The sequence below is a fragment of the Zalophus californianus genome, chromosome 6 (assembly GCF_009762305.2).
Source record: "Zalophus californianus isolate mZalCal1 chromosome 6, mZalCal1.pri.v2, whole genome shotgun sequence".
Taxonomy (NCBI): domain Eukaryota; kingdom Metazoa; phylum Chordata; class Mammalia; order Carnivora; family Otariidae; genus Zalophus; species Zalophus californianus.
In genome coordinates, this window is record NC_045600.1 from 137800625 (window position 1) to 137821612 (window position 20988).

The 20988-nt window shown below is 38.4% G+C and overlaps 1 protein-coding gene across 1 annotated transcript in view; it reads left to right on the plus strand.

Annotated features, from left to right (window-relative positions):
• Positions 1 to 20988, plus strand: part of AGBL1 (ATP/GTP binding protein like 1) — a 724399-nt gene that overhangs the window by 361750 nt on the left and 341661 nt on the right. The window contains exon 19 of the mRNA XM_035728075.1: positions 18629 to 18758. Within this exon, the coding sequence (XP_035583968.1) occupies positions 18629 to 18758 (130 nt within the window). The remainder of the gene's footprint in view (positions 1 to 18628; positions 18759 to 20988) is intronic.

Consider the following 20988-nt stretch of genomic DNA (forward strand, 5'->3'; position numbering starts at 1 on the left):
CCCATTCTTTGGAATGTCTTTTACTTTCTTGATGGTATCCTTTGATGCCCAAGAGTTTTTAATTTTGATGAAATCCAATTATCTGCTTTTTTTCTTTTGTCACTTTTGCTCTTGGTGCCATATCTGTGAAACCATTGCTTAATCCAAGGTCACAAAGATGTGATCCTGTGCTTCTTTCTAGGAATTTTATAATTTTACTCTTAATATTTAGCCCTATGATCCATTCTGACTTAATTTTTGTGTATGATTTGAGGTGAGGATCCAAATTCATTCTTTTACATGTGGATATTAAGTTTTCCTAGCACCATTTATTAAAAAGACTATTCTTTCCTCCTTGAATTGTCTTGGCACCTTTGTAGTAAATCAACTGACCAAAAAATGTGGTGGTTATTTCTGAACACTCAGTTCTGTTTCCATTGAGCTATATGTCTATCCTTATGCCAGTTCCACACTATCTTAATAACTATCTTTGTAGTTGATTTTAAAATTTGGAAATATGAGTTCTTCAACTTTGTTCTTCTTTTTCAAGATTTTTTGTCTATTCTGTGTCTCATGTATTGCTATAAGAATTTTAAGTTCAGGTCATTGGGTTTTGGAAAAAAAAGTTAGCTGAAATTTTGATAGAGATTGTGTTGAATTTTTGGGTCAACCTGAGAAGAATTGCCATTTTAACAAGATTAAGTTTTCGAATATATGAACAGGGGATATTTCCATTTATTTAGGTGTCCTTTAATTTCAATAATTTTTGTAGTTTTTAGTGTACAAGTCTTACATTTCCTAGGTTAATTGATTCTGAAGTATTTTATTCTTTTTGATGCTATTATAAGTTGAATTATTTTTAATTATTATTTACAGGTTTATTGCTAATATACAGAAACATAGTTGATGTTTGCACTTTGATCTTGTATCCTGCATTTTTTCTGAATATATTTATTCCCTCTAATTTCTTTTGTAGATTCTTGAGAATTTTCTATATACAACATTATGTCATCTGTCAGTAAGGATAGATTACTTCTTGCTTTCCACTCTGGATGCTTTTTATTTCATTTTCTTGCCCAATTTTTCTGACTAGCATACCCAGTACAGTGTTGAGGACATGTGGTGAGAGCAGACATTCTTGATTCATTCCAGGTCTTAGGGGAAAGCTTTCAATCTTTCACCATTAAGTATAATGACAACTGTGGGTTTTTCATAGATATCCTTTGTTAGGTTGAAGAATTTCTCTTCTATTCTTAGTTTATTTCTTCATGTTTTCTATCACAAAAGGGTATTGGATTTTGTAAAATGGTTTCCTGCATGTACTGAGATGATAATGTGTGTTTTGTCCTTTATTCTATAAATATGATGTATTACATTGATTGATTTTCAACATGCATTGATTTTCATGTTGAACAAACTTTCCAATTCTAGAACAAATCCCACTTGCTTGTGAACAACATGTATAATCATTTTCATACATTGTTGAATTTGGTTTGACAGTTATTTTGTGGAGGATATTAAGATCTGCATTTCTAGAGGATATTGATCTTTAGTTTTCTTTTCTGTGATATCTTTGGTTTTGGTATCAGTGTAATACCAGACTTACAGAATGAGTTGGAAAGTGTTTTTTCTCCTTTTATATTTTGAAAGAATTGGTGAAAAACTGATTTTAATTCTTCAAAAGTTGAGTACCATTTACCAATGAAGTCATATGGTCCTGGGCTTTGTTTTGTGGAAACTTTTTTTTTTGGAAACATTTTTGACTATTAATTCAGTTTCTTTATTTATTATAGTATGTTCAGATTCTCTGTTTCTCTGTGAACCTGATGTAGTTTGTGCCTTTTTCATACATCCACTTCCTTAGATCTTATTTTTTAAAAAGATTTATTTATTTGAGAGAGAGCGAGAGAGCGAGCGCACACGAGTGAGCAGGGGGGAGGGGCAGAGGGACTCTTAAGGTGCCTCTGTGCTGAGTGTAGAGCCCCACACAGGACTTGATCTTACAACCCTGAGATCGTGACCTGAGCCAAAATCATGAGTTGGATACCTAACTGACTGAGCCACCCAGGTGTCCTGACTTCCTTTAGGTTTTCTAATTTGTTGGTGTACAATTGTTCCTGGTATTTTCTTTTAAACCTTTTAGCTTCTATAATAAGAATGTTTTCTCTGTCATCCCTTATTTTAATCATCTATGTCTTTTCTCTTATGTTATCAGTTTAGCTGAGAGTTTATAAATTTTCCAAGAACCAATTTTTATACTTCATTGAGTTCTCTATTGTTTTTCTATTCTTTATTTCATTGATTTCTGTTTAGATTTTTATGTTTTCCTCTCTTTTACTTGCTTTGGGTTTAATTTCCTCTTTTTTCCCCTAGTTTCTTAAGGTGGAATTTAGGTTGTTGATTTGAGATCTTTCCTCTTTTTTAATATAGGCACTTGTAACTATATATTTTCCTCTAAGCACTGCTTTTGCTTTGTCCCATACTTGTGATACACTGTGTTTTCTTTGCATTGCTCTCAGAGATTTTTCTAATTTCTCTTGTGATTTCTGCTTTGACCCATTGATTATTTAGTTGTGCATTGCTTATTTTCCACATATTTGTGAATTTCTCAAGTTTCTCTTTGTTACTGATTTCTAATTTCATTTGCTTTGGGTCACAGAGATTACCTTGTGTGATTTTAAATATTTTACGTTTATTGAGACTTTTTTTTTTTTCCAGTGCAAAAAGGTGCTTTTTACTTTATAGCACGGGACAGGATTGGGCAGAAGAGCTACACTGGGATTGTAAGGCGTGACTGATTATATACTTTCAGTTAGTGGGGGTTAGGGATAACATAAGTCTCTAAGGAATCTGAAAGCAAAGTTTCCAGGACCTTGAGGGTCTAGCCATTGTTAGGATATGGTTACTTTATGGCTTATCATGTGATCCATCTTGGAGTATGCTCCACGTGCACTAGAGAAGAACGTACATTTTGCTGTTGGACTAAGTGTTCAATAGTTGTGTTAGTCAGGCTTATAGTGCTATGCAAGTCTTACCTTTTCTTGTTTATCTTCTGTACAGTTGTCCTTTAATTACCGAAAGTGAGGAATTGGAAGTCTCTAACTCTTACGGTTGAAATGTCTATTTCTCACTTTGTTTCTGTCAGTTTTGACTTCATATATTATGGCTATTACTGGTACCTATGTTGACAGTTGTTATATCTTCTTAATGAACTGATTCTTTACTGTTTTATAGTAACCTTTTTTGCCTTTTGCAAAACTGTTTTTGGACTTAAAGCCTATTTTGTCTGATACTAGTATAGCCATTCAATCTTATAATTGCTGTTTGTTTGGTATATTTTTTTTCCATCCTTTTACTTTTAATCCATTGTGTCTTTGAATACAAAATATGTTTCTTATTGACGGCTTATAACTGCAACACTTATTTTTTAAAAATCCATTCTGTTCATCTCTATCTTCAGATTGAATGGTTTAATTAATTTACATTTAATGTAATTATTGATCAGGGAAGATTTATAGTTGTCATTTGTTATTTGTTTCCTATATTTCTATGTCCCTTTTTTGTGTTATTCTTCCATTCTTCCATTACTGCCACCTTTTGCATTAAATAAATAGTATATAGTATGTCACTTAAATTAATCTGCCTATATATAATTCTTTTCTAAGAATTTTCCTTAGGGCTTACAATTAATATGTTTATTTATAACCATCTAGATCAGATTAATGTAATAGTATACAAAAATGTATTCCTATATAGCTTCATTTCTTCTTTCTTCCTTTGTGCTATCATGCAAATTACACCTTTATACATTTTGTATGCACATCAACACAATTTATAACTATGCCTTATGTGGTTGATTTTTAAATCAGATGGGGAAAAAGTTATAATAAAAATATGTTTATACTGTCTTTTATATTTGCCTATGTGGTTACCTTTGTCAGTGCTTTTATTTTTTTCATGTGTATTCTCATTATTGTCTAATCTGCTTTTATTTCAACCTGAGAGTGTTCCTTTAGAATTTTTTGTAAGACAGAACAGTTAGCAATGAATTTCCCGTTTTTGTTTATCTGGATTCTTCTTAATTTCTCCATCATTTTTTAAAGGATTGTTTTGCTAGACATGATTCTCGGTTGGCAGTCTTATTCTTTCAATAATTTGAATATGTTATTTATGACCTTCTGTCTGCCAATGTTTCTTTATTTCTTTTTTTAAAATTTTTTATTATTATGTTCTATAGCCAACATATAGTACATCATTAGGTCTCCAATGTTTCTAATGAGAAATCAGTTTTTAATCTCATTTTGGATCTCCTGTATAGGATTAGTCACTTCTCTATGATGTTTTCTTTCTTTCTTTTTTTTTTTAAGATTTTATTTATTTGACAGAGAGAGATAGAGCACAAACAGGGGGAGCAGGAGGCAGAGGGAGAGGGAGAAGCAGGCTCCCTGCTAAGCAGGGAGCCGGACACAGGGCTCATCCCAGGACTCTGGGATCATGACCTGAGCCGAGGGCAGACGCCTTAACCGACTGAGCCACCCAGGCATCCCTCTATTGATGTTTTCTTCTTTCATTCATTCTTTCTTTCTTTCTTTCTTCTTTCTTTCTTTCCTTTCTTTCTTTCTTTCTTTCTTTCTCTTCTTCTTCTTTCTTTCTTTCTTTTTCTTCTTTCTTCTCTTCTTCTTTCTTTCTCTTCTTTCTCTTCTTTCTTTCTCTTTCTTTCTTTCTTTCTTTCTTCTTCTTCTTTCTGTCTTTTTTTTTTTTTTTGTCTTTTAACATTTTGATTATGACATGTCTAATGGTACACTCTGAGTTGTCTGTCCTGAGTGTGATGACTTTCTTGGACATGTAGATTAACACATTCCATCAAATATAGGAAGTTTTTGGTCATTATTTCTTCAACTATTCTTTCTGTTTCTTTGTCTTTCTCTTTCATCTCTTTCTGAGACTCCCATTAAGTACATGTTGGTATAATTAGTGGTGTCCTAATGGTATCTGAGACTGTTCAGGAATTTTTTTTTCTTTCTGTTCTTCAGACTGGATAATCCCAATTGAATTATCTTCATGTTCATTTTTCTTTCATCTGCTCAGGTCTTCTGTTGAGCACCTCTAGTGAATTTGTCATTTCAGTTATTGTACTTTTCAACTCCAGAATTTCTACTTGGTTCTTTTATGTAATTTTCATCTCTTTATTGATAATATCTATTCATGAGAATGGTTTTCATAATTTCTTTTAGTTTTTCAGACCTGGTTTTCTTTAGTTCTTTGAACATATTTACAATAGCAGATTTAAATCTTTGTCAGTAAGTCCAGTATCTGAACTTTCACAGAGAGTTTCTATTTACTGCTTTATTTCCTATGTATGGGTCATATTTTTTTTTGCATGTCTATAATTTTTTGGCTGAAAAGTAGACATCTGAAATTGCATAGTGTTGCAGTTCTGTAAATTAGGTCCTTCCCGTCTACCAGAATATGCTGTTTCTTTAGGAACTTCGTTGGACTAATTCTATAAATTCTATATTGTTTGTCATGTGTGGCCACTGAACTTTCGTTTGGTTAGCCTCATGATCAATTTAATTATTAGATAGAGATTTTCTTAGTTGCCTGGAACTGATGCTGGAGAGCATGTGGGCCTATTGGGGGCATGCCTTTAACAGTTTACAATTCTGCCTTAGTCTTTACTTCCTCCTTGTGCAGAGCTTCGAGTTTAGTCACAGGTGAGAGCCCAGGGCCTTCTTAGGCCTTTGTTGAGCACAGGCATACACATAGGTCTAGGCATGCACATAATCCTATGCATTTATATTCCCAGGAATAGGTGAGAGCTTTTCAAATCCCCCTACGAACATTGCTTTCTCTAGCTTTTAGTTTCAATCTTTGTGGTTAGTCCATTGTTTGCCCAACTGCTCTCCACTGCCTCAGGTATCTATGATGTTCAACAATTGCCTCTGATTGTTTTTGACAAATGCTCCTGGGAAAAAGGCTCTTTCCACTTGGCAAGCTCTGAACTAGGTAAAATAAAGACCACTACTTCTGAGTCCTTCTGCTTATAATCAGGGGACAGAGCTAACACTCATGCATTGGCTTCTCAACAAAACAACCTTATTGAAGAGTCTTGACACAACTTGTAAGACATCACTAATTAGATTTCACTTGCCATCTGCTGCACTATCCTTGTCAGAGACCAGTGAAATGTAAATTTAGAACAGATGACAGAGTGAAAGGAGAAAACAACACCTTCCTGATAATTGTGGTTACCCAGTCTGTATCCTGGAAGGGAGGGGGCAATAGTATCTAAAGGATTGCTTCTGGTTTTAGGATAAAAGGATTGGCATTGAATAAATAAATGTGTGCATTTTATTTCTTAATTTTTTTTGAGATTTTCTTACTTTCGAGGAGGAGCAAGGAAGGAGGAAAGCAGGTATTATCTTATAGAGGAGAATTTTCCTGTAAAATATAACTTTGACAATTATTTTCTTTGATAGAGAGATGTAAAAGTTATATTAAATATGTTTAGATTGAAGTGTATATTTTAGTTTAAAATACACAGGAGACCAAAGATAATTTTTTTTTCTGGTCCATAAGACCTAGCTAGAAGGATGTTTTGATTTCTCATATTGCTGAGATGACGCCCTGAATAAAATAATGGAACCAGGCTACTAATTATAAATCTGTCTGATTTTATTCTGGGTATTAGTGGAAATAAGCTAAAGTATCCAGCATTTCTGAGGGAACTAGGCCATTGAAAAGGATTGAACTTACTTCTTCATCAGTAAAAAGATAGGGATCTGACCATTTCAGGGAGGAGCCATTCATACTACATCTGTACTCTCATACCCATTCTGAAAGTTAAATATGCTCAGGCCATACAAATATACTTTGTAGGAACTAGAGATAGGAGAATTCATTCATTTTTTCATTCATTCATTCATTCATTCGTTTACTCATTTTTTTTATTCATTCATTATTGATTTAAGTGCCTGCCATGTACCAGCAGTTTTTCTTGGTGCTGAGGATACAGTAGTTGAGCAAAAACTGGTTAAGTTCCATGTCATCACTGAACCTATCCTCTAGTGGGAAGACAGAACATAAACTCAACTAGAGGTGGCTATATACTAGTATGGCAGAGAGTGTTAAATGCAATGAAGAAAATTATGTAAATGAGACAACAGAGAATAACAGGGTTGGGTGGGGTGGGGGAGAAAGGTGATCTCTGATAAGATAACATTTATCCACAAATCTGAGAGAAAAAGCCATGGATATTTGGGAAAAGAGACTATCAGGTAGATGGGACAGTAAATGCAAATGCCCTGAGGGTGAAGTGTTCCTGGAGCACAAAGTAGTGTGAGTTGAGAGATGTGAGCTCCTGAGCCCCAGGAAGGGAAAACATAGTGAAAGATGAGAGTAGGCCTTCTGGAGCGAGTGCCATTCAGAATGAGTTTGGAAGCCACTGGAGGTTTTTGAGCAGAGAAATCACAAGGGTCTCAGGCTGTTGTATGCAGAATAGGTGAAGAGGAAGGGGATTGGCATGGTCACAAGCAAATGGTTAGGCATTTGCACTGGTGTAGGTAAGAGGTGATTGTGGCTTGGGCAGGGTGGTGGTAGTGAAGGGTGGTGAGCTGTACTTGGTTTCTGTATATATTTTGAAGGCAGAGCATGTAAGGTTGGCTGGTGAATGGGATTAGGGGCATGAAATAAGGAGGCATTGAAGATGGGAGGTAACTAGAAGATATTTAGTTTTCGTCAGAGCAACCAAAGGAATGGGGGAGCCGGTTATTAGAATAGAGAGAAGGTAGTCAGAACTCCCTCTTTGTTTATGAAACCTAGTAGGTAGTTCCTTTGCCTTTTTTTTTTTTTTAACATCCTGGAATTGTGTGTGTGTGTGTGTGTGTGAGACAGAGAGAGAGAGAGAAAGAAAGAGGTTCAGCTGAAGAATGCAAATTGCAGAATGCAAATGGGTTGCAGAGGAAGTGGGATAAGATTGAAACTAACACAAAACCTTTCCTGTAAGAAAATGGTACAGAGGGGCACCTGGGTGGCTCAGTTGCTTAAGCATCTGCCTTCATCTCAGGTCATGATCCCAGTGTCCTGAGATTGAGCCCCGCATTGGGCTCCTTGCTCAGTGGGGAGCCTGCTTCTCCCTCTGCCTGCTGCTCCCTCCTGCTTGTGCTCTTGCTCTCTCTCTCTGTCTCTCTCTCTCTGGCAAATAAATAAATCTTAAAAAAGAAAATGGTATGGAGTATGTCAACAGAGAATGAAGACAACAAATGAGGAAAAAGAAGATATTAGAAGATTGCATTTTGAGTAAAGAAATTTCCAGACTTCTTCCAGGCCACCTATGTTCAATTTGGTGAAAGACCAGGGATCAAATTCTTGCTGGTAATATGTGATGAAGGGTAGTTACATACACCTGCTGTGCTAGTCTCTTCAGGTATGAAATGGAAGCTGTTTTGAGGATGAAGTGATAAATACAGCTTTTTTGTCCTCTCTTATTTTAATTTTCCTCGTATGCTTTACTGAAAGTTTCAAAAAAGGAAAAAAGTCCTATATTGATGGTCTAATTTGTCTCTAAGCTTTTATTTAACAAGTGGTTATAGAGAGTCATTAAATGTAGGGCATGATGTTAAGGATTGCAGCAGATTCAATAAACATACAAATTAGTTTTTCCTCCAATGATTTATAATGTAAATATGTAGTTTACTTAAGTGAAAGCTCAGGACAGTATTTGATGGTGATGCAAACATGAATGCTATGAAGAATTGCTTTTAAAAATCCAAACATTTATTGATCACAAATTATGTACCAACCATTTTGCTAAGTGTCTTCCATGTGTTACATCACTTAATTCTAAGGAAAAAAAAGAAAATCCTTTGAGTTAGATACTAATATTACCCTCACGTAGAGATTGAGAGGCAGGATTATTTCTTATCGGATATTGAGGAGCCTTACATTTAGTGAAGTAAGTTATTTGGCCAAATTTATATAGCAAGTGGTAAGAACCAGACTTGAACGCACAGTCTGACTTTGGGGACTAGACCCATAAGCTTTTCACCGTTTTGTTCTCCTAAGGGATTTCAGAGGTTGGAGCAAGTGCTATTGATTGAAGTAGTCAAAGTCTCATGGAAGGGGCAGGGCTTGGGAAGGTCTCTGAAAGAGGGTAGAGTAAGAAAAAGAAAGAGAAGAAAATAATCAGATTTCAGACATGGTTCCATGAAGAGTTGAGAGGATTTAATGGGTCCGCGAGCACAAACTGTTGTGGGAACAATGAGGAAATCTGGCTTGCCTGTCACCCTGGGTTTTTGTTGGGCGGTACTAAGAGGTTAAGTTGGATTAGTGAGCTGCGACCAGTTTGTAGATCTTGAACGCCAGCCAAAGTGGTTTACACATCCTCTTTTTAGGTAATGGGAAGCCATTGAAAGAATTTGGATATCATTTTGGAAGTATGTCAGATTGGGAGAGAAACATTATGAGAGATGGGAGAGGAGAAAGCCAATGGGGAGGCCATGGCTGCGATTCAGGTATGAGGTGATAAATCTTGGACAATTTTTCTTCTTATGAATCTGCGTTTTAAAAAATAAAACTGTATAACCCACCTCCCTCTCCTCCTCCCCCCTTGTATCTCTCCCTCTTTCTTATTCTTTTCTTTTGCAAGTCTTTTGTAGAATTATGGATTTTTAAAGGAGAAAATCACCTTGGATAGAGATCATGTGTCCTAATCTTTTTTTCTTCCCCCTTAACATGCCTGAGCCAAGCAAAATTAAGAAACTTGCCCAAGATCGCATGGTAACAAGTGTCAAAGCCAAGACTAAAATAAAATTTGTTTTCTGACTTTCTCTTCAGCACTGTGTTATCATTCCTGTCTCCACTTTCTCTTGCCAGGACTTCAAGGAAAAGGAACTCCAGAGTTCCCAGATAATTCTCTCCATTTTTTTTTTTTTTTTTAAACCCAGGATGGCATTGGTGATCCTACTGCTTTTAGGGGATAAGGTTAATGTTTCCTAGCTACTGAAACCCACTGATTTATAAGAAATCATGATTTATAAGAAATACATATTTGGTCATGCCGTTGACCAAAATACGTTTCTCGTATGTATTTGGTTTTTGTCCAGAGTTCCTGGCTCCTACAACCCTGAGAATTTCCTGTGATATAGGCTGTACAACTGTATCTTGTTATGTTAATCAAGGTGACTTTTAGACCCCACTCCGTTGCAGGGACTGGTTGGTTGCCAGGAGAACCAATCATGTGATTAGGGGGTTGGAACTTTGAGTTTTATCCCCAGACCTCAGTGGAGGGGAGAGGGGCTGAAGGTTGAATCAGCCAATGGCCAATGACTTAAGTCAGTTATGACTCTGCAGTGAAGCCTCCATAGAGACCCAAAAGGGTTAGCAGAGCCTCCAGGTTGGTGAGCTGGTGGAGACTGGAGAGGGTGGGGCGGTGCCTTGGGGAGGACATGGAAGCTCCATGCCCTTTCTCCATACCTTAGCCTCTGCATCTCTTCATTTGGGTGTTGATTTGTATCCTTTATCATATCCTTAATAAACTGGTAAACACAAATGTTTGCCTGAGTTCTGTGAGCCCTGTAGCAAATTAATCAAGCCTAAGGAGGAGGTCATTGGAACCTCCAGTCTGTAGCTGATAGGTCAGAAGTGGGGGTGGGAACAGTCATGCAGGACTGAACCCTTAACCTGTGAAACCTGATGCTGTCTCTAGGTAGTGTCAGAATTGAGGTGAATTCTCAGATACCTTGCTGATCTTCTGAGAAATGGTTGGTGTTTTGTCTGGGGGAAATACTCCCACCCCTCCAGGCCAGAATTAGGTACAGGAACCCATAAAGACCAATCAGCAGAAATTATTTTTTTACATCTGTTTTCCTTGTCTCAAGAGACTCATCTGGATTTTATTATACACCAGAGTTAAACACACTGACATCCTCTGGAGAAAACAGAGAATCACCTTTCTTGCTACCTCTCCTAGTTAGCAGGGAAGGGAGGAGTTGTTACTCCCTGGAGATACCTTTGGGCTTGATGAACTCAATCGGGGAGATGTAAATGCATGGTCTGCTTTCTGGTCCATAAGGAAAAATGACCTTAATATGAAGTAAGTCTCTGAGGCATAGAAGAAGAGAAGTAAAGAGCTCTGAATTCTTTCCATTCAGGAAGAGAAACATGGGGTATTATTTAATCTCCTGGTCCACTAAAGAACCCTACTTTCTGAGCTTCTTTGGGAGGTCTCAGCTATAAACTTCTTCCTCAACTCTTGCATTTAGAAAAAGAGAATAGAACTCCCACAGCAATTTTATTAAAAAAAATTATTTTTCTCAGTGTTAATGGTTTTGAGCTTTACATGGACTTTTTTCATCAAAGGTTTCTCCCGAACAAGGAAAGAACCATGACTTTTAATCCAAAAGCAGACAGCAGCAGTACAGAGGCCCCTGCCAAGACAGAGATGATAGGAAAAATCAATATCCCATAATTAAATCTGTTGAATTGACAGTTAAAAAAAAAAAAAGTCACAGTTTTAATTTAGATATTGGCTGCCCAGAGAAGAAAGATTCTGACAGCAGTAAAATGGTGAGTTGGATTTCATTTATTCCTTAGATAATGATGAGTAGTTACCTACCACATGCTGGTCACTGTGCTGAGTTGGTGCTAAGAAATTAACAGAATAAGATGTAGCCAACGTGTGCCTTGGGCTGCCCCTCAGTGATAACCCCCAGACTGTACATTCCGAGCAGGGCTTATTAACTGCTGTATTCCTCTGGAGAAGAGTAGTATCTGACATACAGTAGATGTTGTGACAATAAATATTTGATGAATTAATGAATACATTTTTATACAATACTTTTGTCTTTTGAATATAACTTTATACCTTACCCTAACTTGTCAAGTAGGCAGTATCCATCAATCCTCATTTTCTTGATTGTCTTTGTCAGGAAATGAGTGTTAAAATTTTTTTTCAAGGGATTTTTTTTTCCTTTTTTAACATGAGGGAGATAATCATCAGTTCTTGGTTTTTAAAATTTTTCCTTTTATAATTTCCCATTCTGACAGCTTTTGGCAAGGATTATTAATGGATTTAAAATCTCAGAAATTAGGGGCATCTGGGTGGCTCAGATGGTTAAGCATCTGCCTTCGGCTCAGGTCATGATCCCAGGGTCCTGGGATCGAGTCCCACATTGAGCTCCCTGCTGGGTGGGGAGCCTGCTTCTCCCTCTTCCTCTGCCTCTGCATCTCTCTCTCTCTCTCTCTCTCTCTGACTCTCATGAATAAATAAATAAAACATTAAAAAAATAAAATAAAATCTCAGAAATTAAAGAAATCCTTCTTACTCACATCTGTTAAGTAATGTGATGTGGTCCAAAAAGCCAGCCAGTCATAATAGGTGAATTCAAGTGATTATTGGCTGGCTGGTCTCAGAACTGTTGGCAGAGCCTAAGGTTTTACTGTTGACTTGCATGTGTTTGGCAAATTCTTCCCAGATATTTGTTGGTATCAAGACATAGTTTTAGAAACCTCAACCTTAGTATTAACTGTTTCAGTGGGAGTGATACCTATTTTTATGGAATCAGTTGTATATGGCATCAAATGCTGTGTAGAAATGTGAATTAACTGGTTATCTATTCTTGATTTAGACAAGTGCTGTTGTGGGACTCACTCTATTTGTCAAGCCGGCCCACCCCTTAATCTGGTGTGATTTCATTTTATAAAAAAAATTTTTTAAAGATTTTATTATTTATTTATTTGATTTATTTAGACCGTGCGCTCATGTGCTCAGTAACCGGGAGGAGGGGCAGAGGGAGAGGGGGAGAGAGAGAATCTCAAGCAGACTCCGCCCTGAGCAGAGTTCATGACCTGAGCTGAAATCAAGAGTCTGATGCTTAACCAACTGAGACACACAGGCGCCCCTAATCTGGCCTGATTTCAACCGAACTTGTCCTTATCTTATTATCTCTTGAATTGTTCCATTGGGTGTTTGAATGGTATTATGAAATCAGAGTTGTCAACATAAGCTAGAGAAAACACATTTTCACTTTAATTCTGTATTGGTTTTCAAATGAAAACATGCAAGAGACTAGTACAATAGCAGGGAAAATGGGGTGGTGGGGGGAGGCGTATCCAGATTTTGGGGCTGGTGCTGCTCCAGGTGAGATGTTAGAGGTCCTAAATAGCATGTGTTCCAGGTTCCTGAAATTGTGGGCAATATAGTCCTTTGTAAAGTACAGATTTCCTTGTAAGGGTTAATTTTCTTTCTTTCCTCAAGGTATAGTAGAAAACACTGCTTCTCACACTAAATGTGCATACAGATTCCCTGGCGGTTTGTTAAAATGCAGATTCTGGGGTGGGACCCAAATTGCTGCATCTCTAACAAGCTCCCAGGTTGGTGAGCATACTTTGAGAAACAAGGGCATAAAGACCCAATTGGTTTAGATTTGGACTGACCTAGGTCCAAGGGTCAACTGTGTGTAACTTGCTTTGTGAAGAAGTTGACATTTGAACCCAGGTCAGTTCCTCTGGTCCATCTTTTAAAGACTTCAAGTTTTCCTATCCCTGGGCTCTGGGATGGTCAGTCCTTTAGTGACACATTGCTGGGTGTTGGAGGTGTTGAGGCACACCTGGGTTTGGTCTCTTCTGTTACCCTGCTCTCTAGACTGTTTACTCTCTGAGCATTTTTCATGACAAAAAAATACCCTGACTATGCTAACATGTCCTTGGCAACCCTGATCATTTGTAGCTTTATAGCAACCGTGATCTTCAGATGAAGCTGCTGTTGGTTTTCCCTTTTTCTGTATCCAAGCGGTGTTTATTTAGAAAGCTCAGGGTGCAGTGTCTGGCTGATAGTGCCCCATGCTGTTCTGTCTTATTCCTGAAGCTTCCATGTGTCTCTTTACCTTTATAAATATTCTCCTCCTGCACCCATGCTGCCTCCTGTTACTAGGATGTGCAGTGAATGGTGAAGATGTTTGCTAAATCTCAAACACACAGCTTCTCTTTAGACTTTGGAGCTGGCTCTGCTTGGGGGGGGGCAGTGGGCACGAAGATGATCAAGCCGGGCATCAGTCATCCAGTCTGATGGGCCCCGTCTCTCCATTTATCAGTCACGGATGGATAGGGGATTTTTGAATCATTTTATTGTCTGACTGAAACTTGATAGATTCTCTTTTAGGAAGTGACTCACTTTTCCTCCTTCTCTCTCTGACTTGTGGTCCTTACTTTGTTTTAGGGGTCCTGGTCGTTCAGGGTCTGCTTGTCAAGACCCTTAGTTATATTACTTGTTTCCTAGTCTCTGGCCAGGTTAATCCCGATTCTTAGCAGATAAGAAAATATGCAATTAATGTTAAAAGAATGCATTCTAGTGACATCATTTCCTTTTGGTTGTTTGGCTTTTGAGACCATTCTTTTTCCAGGGTACCATTCCATGACCTCTTAGGACTGGCACTACTAATTCACTGTTTAATAGCTTTCAGCTGAGATGCTTTTGTTTGACCATATTTTCAGGAGATCGGAGGCCTTTTTTCCATTTTTTTTTTTTTCCCCCAAGGAAAGAAATATGTCCTACCAGGAACCACAGGTTTAGGACTTCCTGGACACAGGATGCTAATGCTTAAAAAGAGCAGGCACATAATATGCATATAGAGCAGTCAGTGGTAAAAATAGGCAGGCTGGTGGGAAGGTACACGTCCTGCCTAAAACGTTCAAAGTCAATGTGAAACGGCAAATTTTGGCCCACATCCTACCTTGGAAACACCTTTTGGAATTTGAGATCTAGCTTTAGGGGGACCGACTGCAAGATTCCTGGACAAACCAGATGGTTTTGTCCAAGAATACTCAGTGCATATAAGCATAATCTTAAACTAAACATTTTAATAAATACTGTTATTGTAACAGTTTCTTTTTTTTTTTTCTTTTGTTTTTTAGAGAGAGAGAGAGTGTGTGCGCAAGTGGGTGGCGGGGGGAGGTGCGGAGGGAGAGGGAGAGAGAATCCTAAGCAGACTCCAAGCTCAGCATACTCAGTGCATATAAGCATAGTCTTAAACTAAACTAAAACTTTGAAAACAGGGAAGACTAGTTGGATCAAATAGCTTTACCTATTAAAACCAAAAAGAAATTTTTTTTTTCCTTTTTTCTTTTTCCTCTGTAAGTTTGCAGTTTTCAGTGGAGAAAAAAGTAGCAATGCTCACTATTTTAGTCTTATACGCAAAGCAGGACTTTAAGCTCTATTTGAGGGGTGACCCCTTTTCAGAAATTAGAGGCACTGAATTTATTGCCAGCCAGTCATAGCTGTCCATCTGCTGATTCTCTCCACATGGAGGGAGCAGCTGTCATTTCAAAAATGCTACAGTAGATAATAAGATTGGGTACGTTTCATCTTCAGATGCTTAAAACAAATCTCTGGGAAGAATAGCAGCAGTATCTCTGACTGCATGAATCTCTGATATTATTAACACAAAATGCCAAATGGATTTGGAGATTGGAAGCAATTTGGAGATTGGATTTGCTTTAAAAGGAAAAGCACTCAAGTTACGTGTAGTACATATTGTGATAATCTGCAGTTGCATAGATCTAGGGACTGCTGTAGCAATAGGCATACACAGAGATACTCTCCAAATCATAGCAAATACAAACATATGGGCTTCCAAATCCACACAACCTATGGGTACAAAGGGAATGCATCACTGTCTCCAACCCTGCAAAACAAAATTTACCCAAAACTAAGGACTTCCCTCAGTCTCACAGGGGTCGGATTTCTCCAAATTCATGTAATTGGATACTCTTAGGTGCCATCCACCAGCCAGCCCCCTCTGTACTCTTTAATAGCCCAAAGTCCAGTTAGCAATTTACATTGTTCTTCCCTCATATTTTTTTTTCATATTTTTTTTTCTTAGATGAATTCTTTTCTTGTTAGTCTCATTGCTTCCACCTTTAAGTCTGCTCAAGTGAACTGGTAATTGAAACTGACCACAGCCTCTTGTTTGGGGTTCCTAGCCAAGATTATCCCTTCCAATCAACCTGCATAGAGCTCCTTCATTATTCTTCATAATGAAAAAAAAATTAGTCTCAGGTGAGGAACCAATGAACATAGTCTAAGTGTTGCTCTGCATCCCTGAGCATTATAGTTAGGGATGAAGATGTAAATTCAGAGAGAGATGGGGATGTGCACATGGGTATAGGTATCGATGTGACATAGATAGAGACATGGGTAGAGATAGGATTATATAGATATTTCCCCATGGAGATACCATTTCGCTTGATCCTCAGTATAATTCAGGGAAGCAAGGTTACATATATCTATATATTTTTTTGCCTATGGGAATGTTGACTCTCAAAGAGAATCCCAAATCCCATATCTGGTGACAGGGCTGAGAGACAGGAGTGGGTCTTCTTAACCCAAACCCAGTACTTATGATGACTGTAGCACAAACTTCATTTTTTTTTTTTTTTTTTTTACTTTTGGAATTTGTAATCCAGAAGGATAGTTTTGCTATGTGGTGACCTAAGAGCTTTTACCCATGTAGACATTGTCCCTGCACTTGGTCTCCACGGATCACATGGAAAGAGAGAGTTGACATGGAATTGATGGCTAGTGGACACATAGATTGCGTGCATTTTCATTTGTACAAATGGAAATGCTTTTAAGGGGTCTTGACTGATTTTATCATGTTTGATATTACCAAGAAAAGAAAAAGTCCCCAGTGTTGATGAGAAATCAGGTCAAGGCAAGGAGAGACACAGAACAGTTAGTGTCCCGAGGCTCAGGGATATTGTGCCTGCAAGTACCTTGATTTGAGAAAAGAAATTCATTTAAACACAGCACATATGCTCAGGAGCAAGTCTGGGATGCCTGCTTCTTCCTGTCGCTATCACTATTAAAGATCTCCTTTATATTTTGCCTCCATCCCTGGTCGCCAGGCAGAACAGATAAATGCTATTTCTAGATGTCATTGCTATTAAAAAGAGGAAGGGAGAAAAAAAACATAGCAAGAAAAGAACAAAAAAGTCAGAGAAGAAGATGAAAAAACCTACCATTTCTCAAGTCAAAATATTTTAATGGTGAGATCGGGATAAATGATTAAAGATTTCTGGTTTCCAGTGAGCTGTAAGAGGAGGCTGACAAGTATCAGGAAACTAATATTTAAAGATAATTTCAGAAACACGAAGATGAGAAAGTGGTGAAAGAAGGAGGCTAAACCTTTTTCCTTCCACCTCCAAGATTTATTGAAAATAGTGATTTAAGAAAAAAACACAGAAAACGTATCTGATTCTGTGTTTCAATGCTAGTGCATTTTTATTCATTCCAAATTATTTACTGAATACCGATTTTGACAGTTACTCTATTAGGGTTTTGATGGTAACAAAGCACTGTTCCTGCCCCCAGGAGGCTCACAGTCCAAGGAAAGAGATGTAAAAATAGCTAAATAACAGTAAAACCCCACCCAAAATGGTTTTATGAGAATTAAGGGGACCTCTGGAAGCTCTTGCAACAAATAGGAGCAGAATGGAATGGCCTGGGGATCAGGAAATTTTCCCTGAAAGTCGCATAATTGGAAAGGGTTGGAGCTGTGGGGAGTCCTGGCAAAGGGACAGCAGACAGGGTTGCTCAGAGGGATCTGTGATCTGTTTGAGGGAGCTGGAGTATGGAAGAACAAGGGTCGCAGGAGATGTAGGCTGGGCATGGGGGAAGATTGATGGGGATGCTGGGCATCTCTCTTGTTAGCTGTCTTGAGTAGATAACATCGTAGTGGGCCTCCTGGGGGCCTCCCCTGAGCACCAGGCTGGCTGCACTTGGTCATCTTTGAGTGTCTCTTTTTTGGATGATCTTACCTGACAGCTCAGCAACTCGGCTTCCCCCTGACAGCTCAGCATCTCAGCTTCCCCCTGAATTGCAGGCCACACTATCATAACCAGCTGCGTCAACTTTGTAAAGTAACTCGATACTTTCCAATGTGAACATCTCTATTTCCCAAATGAGGGGATGGATGACTCTCAGCTCATTTCTAGTGCCAGTATTCCATGATGATGTCTTTGAAAAAGATACTCTGGCTCTCTGGGTAAATGTCAAATGTTCTGTGTCATCTGTATGGATAGGGAGGAAGCCCCGTGATAGGAGAAAGAGCCTTATGCTTTCTCAGAGGCAAACAGACCTGCATGTAAAGCCTAGCTCTTAGTTATGTGATCTTGGGCCATTTATGTAATCGTTTTTACACTTCAGTCCCTTCACTGGGATGAATACTATCGACCTGGCAGAGTTATTGGGCCAGCTGGAAATAGTGTATATAACACACCCAGCATGACAGTTTGAGCTCAACTTAATTATTTGTAGAATTGAAGGTCCCAGAGCCCAGAGAAATTTATCGAATTCCTTCTCTGTGGATGTGTATAATGGGGAACTATATTTCCCAAACTTCGTCTTAAAACTGTGATAACCCAGTATCAAGTCAAATATGGCTTCCAGTTCTTTTTGGGGCTGAGAATAATCACAACACTTCATGAGCTTAAATGACAGATCTGCAGCTTTCTGGACATCTGCAACTGATGCCAATTGGGCAGAAGTCAGAGGGACGTTGGATTCATTAGTTTGTTTGTCTTATTGAGCTTTATTTTCTCAAGTTATTTTCTTCTCGACGAGTATTTATTTGCTCCTTGTTTGTTCCTGCAGCCACAGATGCTCACTGAAAGGGGAGGATTTAAACAGACAATGGCTCTCTCCCAGTGCTCATCTTCAGCCAACAATCTACCATGCCAAAGGACTCCTGTACTACCTGAGCAGTGTTGGCCGAAGTCCCAGGGTGAGTCACTTCCCTCTGCCTCCTCACTCTTCTCTGGTTCCTTCCATCTTTCACGAGGCAGCTTACTTTCTGTCAAGGAAAGAAACCCAGATAGAAGCCAAAGCCTATATGTGACAGACTTTAATGGGGGATGTATTCATTTCCTAGGGCTGCCATAACAAAGCACCACAGACTGAGTAGCTTAAAACAACAGAAACACATTCTCTCACTTTTCTAGAAGCTAGACATCTAAGATCAAGGTGTCAGCAAGACATGGTGTCTTCCAAAGGCTCTAGGAAAAACCCTCCATTGCCTGTTCTTCTGTTGATTACTGGGAGTCCCAAGTATCCCTTGGCTTGTGGCAGCCAATCTCAACTCTCTGCCTCTATCTTCACATGGCCATCGTGTGTGTGTGTGTGTGTGTGTATGTGTGTGTGTGTGTGTGTGTGTACAGATTTCCCTCTTCTCCTAAAGACAATAGTTATTGGATTAGGGTGACCTAATTAGGGCCCACCATAATGAATATGGCCTTGTCTTAACTTGATTTCCTCTTCAAAGACCTGCCTCCAAATAAAGTCACAGTCACAGGAACTGAGGATTAGAGCTTCGACATATTTTTTTATTTTTTGGAGGGGGGAGACACAATTTAATCCACAATAGGGGAAAACCATTGATTCAAAGCTGTGCAAAAATTGCCTTTTATCTCATTTTCTACATCTTTATTTTTCTGGTTTTTAAGTTATTGGTCAAAAAGAATATGTATATATCTGTTAAGTAGTGATTGGAAGAAATGCTTTAGATGTTCATATTCATGTCCAAGTAGTACTTACTCAGTTCCAGAGTTGATTCTGGCACCGTTCCAGGTACTTTTATGTGTAGGCTTTAGCAACTGTACAATTGAGGGAAAACAGATGACAAACAGTCCAGCCCCCGACTTACTGATTGCTCCACTTATGATTTTTTTACTTTACTATGGTGTGAAGGTGATTCATGTTCAGCAGGAAGCATACTTCAAATTTTGAATTGTGATCTTTTCCCAGAGACACACGGTTCGATCCTCTCTTGTGATGCTGGGCAGTGGCTTCTTGCAACAAACCATAGCCCCAGCTAGCCAAATGACCAGGAGGATAAACAACCCATACACGTACCACCATTCTGTACCCATATAGCCGTTGTGTTTTTCAATTTCAGTATAGTATTCAATAAATTATGTGAGATATTCAGCACTTTATTATAAAATAGGCCTTTAGATGATTTCACCCAACTGTACACTAATGTAAGTGTTCTGAGCATGAGTAGAGTAGGTGAGTCTAAGCTCTGATGTTTGGTAGGTTAGGTGTATTAAATACATTTTCAATGTGTGATATTTTCAATTTGGGATGGATTTAACAGGATATAATCTCATCATCAATTGATGAAGGTCTGTATTTGAAACCAGAGGCCTAAGATCTGGATAAGGAAGGAAGTAATTGTAGCCAAGTTAACTGTATAAAAACGATCATTTATTGACTACAAACTGTGAACATACTCTCTGCAAAAGTATGGAGGGGCATATGTTCAAATTTAGAGTGCTTGCCTAACCTAAGGAACTTAAAATAGTGTGGAGAAGCCCACAGATGGGCCAATCACCTCTACCCTTAACCACTGTTTGAACATATATTACGTGAGTATAACAGTGGCACATCCAGTGAATATCTATTGAAATATTAGATGAATATCTAGTATAGAATCTTATTACAATCTCAAAAAGATTAAGGGGTCGAGTGATTTCCCTGAGGTCATCGTGAAGTATATGGCAGAGCTGGCATTCAGTTCTGACCTGTTTTCCACCCTGCAACCGAATCTATCTTTATCACTTACTCTTTGAGAGAGGGTATTGGGGTCCCTAAGACTATCCTCTGGTTCACTGATTCCCTAGAAGGACAAACAACTCAGAATAGCTGTCGTGCTCATAATTATAGTTTAGTATAGTGAAGGGATACAGATTAAAATCAGCAAAGGTAAAGGGTGCATAGGGCAGAATCCAGGAGGGACAAGTATAGGTTTCTAGGTGTCTGCTCCCAGTGGAGTTGTATGGACAGTGCTTAATTCAGCAGTAATGTGTGATAACATGGAGAGTATTGCCAACCAGGGAAGCTCATCTGACCTTTGATGTTCAGATTTTTATTGGGGCTCAGTTATAGTTATGGTGCCCCACATGGCTGATCTTAGTTACTCAGTCTCCAGCCCCATTAGAGGTCAAAAAGACACT